This window comes from Blennius ocellaris (assembly GCF_963422515.1).
Source record: "Blennius ocellaris genome assembly, chromosome: 5".
Taxonomy (NCBI): Eukaryota; Metazoa; Chordata; class Actinopteri; order Blenniiformes; family Blenniidae; genus Blennius; species Blennius ocellaris.
Window position 1 is genome coordinate 11,890,975 of NC_137654.1, and position 8,251 is coordinate 11,899,225.

Below are 8,251 nucleotides of genomic sequence, written 5' to 3' on the forward strand. Positions count from 1 at the left end.
AATCATTCATTAGAGTAGATAACGTTATTTTCCTTGTAGCCGAGAGATGAAAAGAGTCCGAATGAGTTCTTTTGTAATTCAAGAAAGGCTGTTTTATAACCTTATCACTTGAATGATTAATTTCTTTGTATTTCATCACACATGTTTTTGCTTTTCTTATCATTACTGCAGGTGCCAACTCCAATTACATCCATGGAGATTTCTGTGAAGAGGGTGAGTTCCTCTCACTGTAATTACCTGAATGCAGAAACATTATTCTCCTCCGTGCTCAGTGTCTTTTCTTATCCTCTTGCTATTCCTGACAGCAAGCCTTGTTCGTGGGCTCTCCAGCGGGCGTGGCGCAGGTGAAGCTGCATCGCTGTGAGACTTATGGGAAAGCCTGCGCCGAGTGCTGCCTCGCCAGGGACCCATACTGCGCCTGGGATGGATCGTCTTGTTCTCGGTACACTCCCAACAGCAAACGCCGCTTCCGCAGACAGGACATCAGACATGGAAACCCTGTGCTGCAATGTGTGGATCAGAACCCCGGAGGTGAGTCTCAGTTTGGCCTTCATTTACCATTTGTTGTTTTGGGTTTAACAGCAACCTAAAATATCAGTCACTTGACTGTTGACCTCTCAGATGGTTGTTTTTGATTGATAAGACGTTCGCCTGAGGACAGACGAGGTGTCAGAGTGATTAAACACACTGGCTGAAGTCACAGAGTGACGCTACAAAACCTGACAGGCAGGTTCTAATTATTACAGCTTAAAGTCATCTGAGAACAACCCAAGAGCGATGGATGGATGGATGGATGGATGGATGGATGGATGGATGGATGGATGTATGTAAGATGGTTTTTAAGTTCAACTAAGTCCGATGTAATCCAAAAACATGATTCATTTGACTTTTACTAAACAAAAAGACATATTAAAAGGATTTAATATTTTCTTTTTATGACATTGTTGCTGAAGATTTACATTTTATATGCAAGATGATCTGCATGACTATTGTTTTGTATATTGTATATATCTCGCTTAAAAGGTAAAGTGTGAAAAGGCTGTTAATAGATGTTGAATGGACAGAAGATTCATTGTGTTTGTGTCTCTTAAGGTCTGTGTGTATCTATTGAAGGTTTTACTAAAATAGAAAAAAGGGGTTACATGAGCAAATGAGTCAGGTTATGTCAACAGCGTATACCGAGTTTAACGTGTGCATGAAGCACATATAGAATCCGACCCAATTTCACAAAAATACTCATGGAACTGTGAAACAGTTGTGAGAAGGACAGAGTTGAGTGTAAAGCCCAAACTTCCTTGTGTATAAACCGCCGAAAGACAAGTGGGAAAAGGGTGATTTGAAGGTGAGGGCAAAGAAATCGTGTGACGACAGACAAGAAAAGGAAATTCAGGTCATTGAGAGGCGAGGAAGAAAAAGTGCGTGAGTGTGTTTGCGTACCTGAGTGCACGTATGGAGCCGAGGTGATGAAAGATGCTCGCAAAGCCTCTTGGTGAACCAACCGCCGCTTTAAAGGGTTCCTTTGTTCCAGGTGTCAGACTGAAATTTCATCCCAAATTCTGAGTATTTGTTCAATACGTGCCCTCATACGACAAGTGAACTCTTTCCAAAGTTTCATCAAACCTGCAAACTTTGCAAGCAAAGTGAAGATTGGAGCTGTTTTCCTCTGTGTGGGTGTGCAGGGTTTTTATAAGCTGATACCTTTGACAAAAAGTTTTCACAAAGCAGTCGCACAGACACCGCAAAGCCAATCAAACTCTAGTAAAATATTTAGTATATGTAGAAGCCAATAGAGAACATGTAGCCTTTACACAGGGTTAGGAAAAGAACAATATTTTGGTGTCTTATCGAGAAGATAAGCACAATTTGTTAGCTTTGGACGGAGGTAAGCATATTTTTCTTCCTGTTTCCAATCTTTATCCTAAAATAATCTCATAGACGGCTGACTTCATATTGACCACGTAAGATACACTGATATCAGTGATCTCATCTGATTCTCATTATTCAACCTATGTCAAAGATTGGTTGTATGTTTTTTTTTTCTAAATGACTTATTTTGTTTATTTATACATGAGATAAGAAATAATGTGATGTCATATGACAGAAAAATATCCTCTGATTATTTTATTAACATATTCTCTATGGAGGGCATCAAACCAAATGCTTCAAGGTGTGGCCGATCAGTTCAAAATCTATACAATTATTGCCTCTTGAAACTAAAATGACTGAACAAAACAATATCAGAACCTTTTTTCCTTTTTCTGCAACACTCCCAAACACTGGAAAAAAAACATCCCATCTCCAAATTGTTTTGGGGGTGAAACTAACATCTAGTGGGGCTTTCAAAAACACTTCATCCCTGCAGCAGTTGTAGGAATTGTCAAGCAACAAGACATTCATGTTCACAGTAAAAAAAAGGCAGTTGTACACACTGCATGATATTTCTAATAGCTTGTGCTTCACAGTCTTGTTTCTCATTCTTTTAAAACATGTCTGTCTTTTTCTACTTTGATAAGAAGACCTGGACGTAACGGAGGACAAGGTGGTGTATGGGACTGAGAACAACAGCACCTTCCTGGAGTGTGTTCCTCGCTCTCCACAAGCTACGGTCACCTGGCTCGTCCAACGCGACGATCGCAAAGAAGAGGTGAGACGATAACGAACAATCAAATAGGCATTGAGGTCTGGATGCATAAAATTCCTCCTCGGTGTAAAAAACGATCAATGGAAGGTGTGGAGGCTTTGAGAGGCTGTTGGTGTGGAGGAATGTCACTCCCAGTAAACGCTGGTCTCAGTAACTGCCTTTAAATGTGGGATTTGTGTGTGAAATTGGCACGTGGTTGACACATTTGACAACCATTTGACATGTGGTTGAAATTAAGCCGTTGCATTTCAAAGGAAATTCTCCGATTGCTCTTTTTCTTGAACAAACAGTGAATTCTCTACAAACCTTGACCACAAGCCACTGCAAGCCGAAGTGTCACTCAATGTCTACTGGACACTGTGACTGAAACACACTCGCAAAGTCTGTCAAAGGTGTTACACGCAAAAATTGTGCTGCTCGGTGCGCCTGCGGCAATCTTTCATCTGTTTGTGGTTTTGTTCCTCCGAGCTTAACTGAGTGCCTCGGTCAACCATGCGAGTATTAAGGCATTACCACCCTTCTCTATTACCCTGCAAATAAACATATGACTGCCACACGAGTGGACTGGGCTGCCATGTTTGTGTTGGCATGCAGGGATGGTTTGAGAAGCCGGGGGAAAGAATTTAGCAGGAGGAGGCTGGAGGGAGATAGAGAAAAGAATATAAAGTAGCAGGGTGAAGGCACAAGAAAAACTACAAACTGAATATCAGTACATTGTTGCTGAGAAAAAAAAACCTACACAGTGTCTCTTGTTTTACTGTAAAACAGAAGATTATTCAACAAAAGCTTATATGCTCAAAAATTCACATTTTCGTTTTTTTTTTTTTTATGTTTTTTGTTCTTCAAAGGAAAGCTTTATAGTCAAGGGACTTACACACATTTATGTCAAGTCATGACCAAAATGTGTTATTTCTGATTTTAAAAAACACAGTATTGTTACAGATTTCCTGCAATTAAATAATCCGTTTGCAAAAGTCTTTATTTGATTGCACCAACAATGACTTACTAACTTCCTATTTATTAACTTATTTAAAAAGCTAAATATTGTGTACTGCTGGAAAATGTACAAATGTTCAGCGAATGAAATGCCTTTTTTTTTTTTCATTTGTCTCACCTTATGCATATCAGCAAAAGCATTTTTGACACACACAAACTGAAAATAAAAGAAAATGTTGTATTCTCTGCTACTTTTCGATAGTATTGCAGCATATCCTTGGATTATTACAGCAAAATATCAAATGTCAAGTCCGGTTAAAGTGGTTTTATTCATATATTTTGACCTGCTTGGTTTTTGTTTAGTTTCTTTTCCAGCCAATTTTCACCTCAAATGCTTCTACAGACCATCAATTAATTTCTCCCAACATTATACAAGATGTCAGTGCCTTTAGAGGTTGACAGCCAACACTGTTTTACCTTTTTTTAAACGTTTTGACTTACAAGAAGAAGAAGAAGACTCCACTAACTAACAACTTATAACTAAACTAATAACTAAACTCTGGACTGGATGGCTTCTATGATGCTTACTGCACATTTCAAGGCAACATTCTTGAGTTCATTTACTCTCATTTAACCATTTAACCATGGCCGAGTTCATCCGGTTCAATAAAAAGTGTCTGCCGTGATGGTATTTTGTAACTACACGAAAAATTGTGAACACAATACTTACATGTACGCTTGTGTCTAAGGTGATAATCGATTGTGAACACAAACCTTCTCTTTCTTCACTCAGGTGAAACTGGACGATCGAGTGATGTCCACAGAGCAAGGTCTCCTCTTCCGACGTCTCCTCCGCCAAGACGAAGGTGTGTACATCTGCCGCTCTCGAGAGCACGGCTTCACGCAGGTCCTGGGGCGAATCACCCTCGAAGTCCTCCAGGGGGAGACGGTGGACGAGCTGATGGCCCGTGACAACGCCGGCCTCTCCGACTCGTTCAAAGACCGCTCGGTGGGGGGCTACCGCGCCTGGATGCCGTGCAGCGCCTACAGCAGGGGCGGCTCGGCGGGCCAGATCGGTCAGTCTCGCACGTGGTTCAAGGACATCATGCAACTCATCGGACCGTCGAACCTGCCACACGTGGAGGAGTACTGCGAGAGGATGTGGTGCAACGACAAGCTGAGGAGGAAGCACAAGAGCATGATGGAGAAATACCGCCAGGCGCAGGAGAGCGCCAGGAAGGCTCGCAGCAAGAACTCCGGCGAACGCAACCGGACGCCGCGGGATCTGAGCGCATGGGAGGAGTAATGGAGGAAAAGTAGGAAAAGAGACTGAGATTGGACAACACAGAAAACCAGCTGGCCCAATAGTTGAAACTATCTTACTCACAATTTTGTAAGGAATCAGTAGATCAAATGGAGGTGTCTGTTTTGGCCGATAAAAAGTCAGCTTATGGAAAAAAAAAAGATTTACACACGATTTAGACATTTGACAGATGCTTCGGAGGAAAACACATCTTGAAGTGGAAAACGTCGTCATGCTGTCTTATGCTGTCTTATGCTGTTTAGTTCTGCAGCGGTATTTGACACAGTGTGTGAGATTTCCCGTCTGTATGAAGTCAGTGTTTCACGTTGTGCATGTTGTCAGGGTCTTGACTCTCACACCCCCCCCCCCCCCCCAAAAAAAAGACAGAAGTGTTCATTGTTTGGAGAGACGGCACTGCGAGAGGCTGCCAGACTGATTCCAACAGGTTCTCACTGCTGTGAGGAAGAGGATGAGAGACCGTCTTTAAATCCAGGATGATTTAGAAAACCAGGAATCCTGAGTGCCGCTCCCTCCCTCACACGTGTGCCATTGTAGTGATACTGGAACGACCAACACTGCATTCATGTCATCAGGTCATTTTTCACTGAGAAAAGCTTAAAAACCTCTTAAACCTCAGATTGAAAAATCACACACACATGACATCTGTGGGCTGACTGTACTGACAACAGACTGGTTCATTTTTACTTTTCAGCCTCACTGACTCTTTTATGGACCATTTGTTTTGGCTCAGTGCAAACAATTGTTTTTTTTTTTGTTTTGCAAGTCCTTCTCTGACACACACACATTTCTGTCTTCGATGTATTTCGCACTGGATTTGCTTCCCTTTCACTTATGACTTTAATGATCAATATCTCTTACCTTACTCTACTTTGGTTCGGTTAAGAAATACTTTTGGGTGACTTTAGTTTGTTTCAGACTTAATAATCTATTTTTAGAGAAACTGATGAAACGCGCAGGTTTTATACACTCCCTGTGATGATCTTGTTTACACATGGAAATACTCACCTCACTTCCTTCCAGTCACAGAAAGCTTCGCCACGCATCACACTGAACACATAAAGCTCAACCAGCTCAAGCTGGAAGCCACCAAGAGACGACTGTTGATGGTTCAACAGATTACAGGCACACTGCTTTATTATTACTCCTTCTGGGTTGACCCCACCATAAAACCTTCAGATAAAACCCCATCTCTCCAGACAAAAGCTTACCTTTGTTTTTCACAACAGCTTATCTTCCTGCTTCTGGTTACATGCTGCAACAATTCTTTGAATTTACCAAAAGGTTATCAAAAATATCAGATAATTGATACTTAAACAAATATACTTTCACCCATCTGTGCTTCAGGCACTCATATGTTGAGGCAAATACATCTTCAAATAGACAAAAACCAGGTTTACGTGAGTGTTTGTGTCATTTTAACTGTGCATGATACATGAACACATTGAGGGATGGCTTCCAATTCAAGTACTTTCATCCACAGTCCTCATTTTATTACAAGACAGCAATATGGTAAAATCCACTCAAAATCTGCAATTCAAAAAATAAGAAATCAATCATTTCAGCATAAGTAAGAATAAGTGACGGAAGATGTGAAAGAACATCCATGAGGTACCTCCATGTCAAACAATTCACCGTGTTGTGTGCACAAACTTTCTACTCTTAAAATAGCAAAAGCAGATCTGAACATGTTTTCCCAGCATTGTTGTTAAAATAGTCCCAGTGACTGAGCGTCAAACTAGGGAAGCGAGAAGAACCATTGTTTCATGATAAACTAATCTTTACATTTTCATTGCCAGAATTGCCAGTAATTTCTTTTGATTAAAAAGCCATGAAAGGCGATGTTGCATAACCCAGCTGCTCTGCAGTGACCTCGGCTCACACTGTAATCGGCCACTGAAGCGCTTTTCCCACCGTTTCTCTGTGTGCTGAAGCTCGCCGCTGATAATAGGGGAACAATAGAGAGGGTCAAGTGTAATGACCGGCTCCTCTTGTGCTTTTTGCTGTGTAAATACTGATTCTCACATGGTTCATCGATCCAACACAGAATCATTAACATTCTTATTGTCTATAGTCTTGTTGGTAAAATGTGACTTTCATGGTTATCGAATCTGAAAAGGGTTTTCCTCATGAACGTATCAGATAGAAAGAGAGTCTGAGGTTGAGAAGGCAGATGGGGGGGAGGGACGGTGGGGACTTGGGACAAAATTGGACTCCGGGAAACAACTGCAGCACATTTTTCTGGAGAAACACATTTTTTTGTCAATTCTATACAGTTATCTCCTGGCAGAACAAAATAATGTGTCGAAGAAACTTTCACTTTGTTCTGTTTGGCATTAGAGCATATTTTGTTTTACCGTGAATTAAGTAAATGTTAGGATGAAATCATAATCACTGTCACTGTTGCCGCAAAAACATTTTGGTTTCAGGTCACGGCCAAAATACATAACGATGGTTTGAAGTAAGTGTTGGCCGAGATTAGCAGGAATGAGGGCACAAAGAAAACATACCAATCCTCGATTTCACTGAGGGCTACAAGAAAATGAGATTTAAATCCATCACATCAAGGAAATACTTTTCGAAACATGTTTATTTTTATTCTGAATTCTCCTTCACCGAACCTCGTATGGCACATCAGGATGAACCCGTGTCGAATATGCTCAAAGTTTTCTGGGAGCTCTCAGTGTTTGGATTAATCAAGAAAAAACACGAAGATCGTTGAACTTATGGGCTCCCTGTGACCTTCATGTCGTGAGAATATTTGCATAGAAAAAAAAACAAGAAAAGAGTGATGGTGTGTAGATTTAAAGAGAAATCAAAGGTACTATAAGCATCTTTTTAAAGTTATATTCTAATCCTCTATATATGTATATATAACAACAAAAAAACTATATATATATATATATATATATATATATATATATATATATATATATATATATATATATAGGGGTTTTTTTTGGTTTTGTTGTTGTTTTTTTTGTGATAGCTGATTGTGATTTCAGCTATTCGTCTGCACTTGTTTTCTTGAAAAAATACTATGATGTAGAGGAAAATGAGAGTCTGACTGGAAAATAACAGTGAGAAATTTTAAATATGGACAAAAAGTGTCTAAACTTGTCTTTTCTTTTAGCGAGCGATGCTATAATTCAATGTCAAGTCGGTAAATGGTCTTGTTTCTGGTCGATGGTTCATGTAAATGTTTAAACAAATCTTTTCTTCTCAATGTTGTGAATGACTGTCATCATTTGTTGTGTAATATTTGTAACTACGATTGTAAAATGTCCTGCTAACATCCCTTCTCTTTGTTACATTTATCACAAAACAGAACTGTTTGGACAAATGTGCACGCT

General features: G+C 40.1%; 1 protein-coding gene across 2 annotated transcripts in view; it reads left to right on the top strand.

Annotated features, from left to right (window-relative positions):
- sema3bl (sema domain, immunoglobulin domain (Ig), short basic domain, secreted, (semaphorin) 3bl) overlaps positions 1 to 7,768 on the top strand; it is a 67,593-nt gene extending 59,825 nt beyond the window's left edge. Inside the window, exons 13-16 of one of the 2 annotated variants that reach the window (XM_080496781.1) lie at positions 172 to 213; positions 306 to 531; positions 2,514 to 2,644; positions 4,371 to 7,768. In XM_080496781.1, the coding sequence (XP_080352907.1) occupies positions 172 to 213; positions 306 to 531; positions 2,514 to 2,644; positions 4,371 to 4,883 (912 nt within the window). In that variant the 3' untranslated portion in view covers positions 4,884 to 7,768. The remainder of the gene's footprint in view (positions 1 to 171; positions 214 to 305; positions 532 to 2,513; positions 2,645 to 4,370) is intronic. The other variant, XM_080496782.1, reaches the window with a different exon arrangement.
- Positions 7,769 to 8,251: the final 483 nt, after the last annotated feature.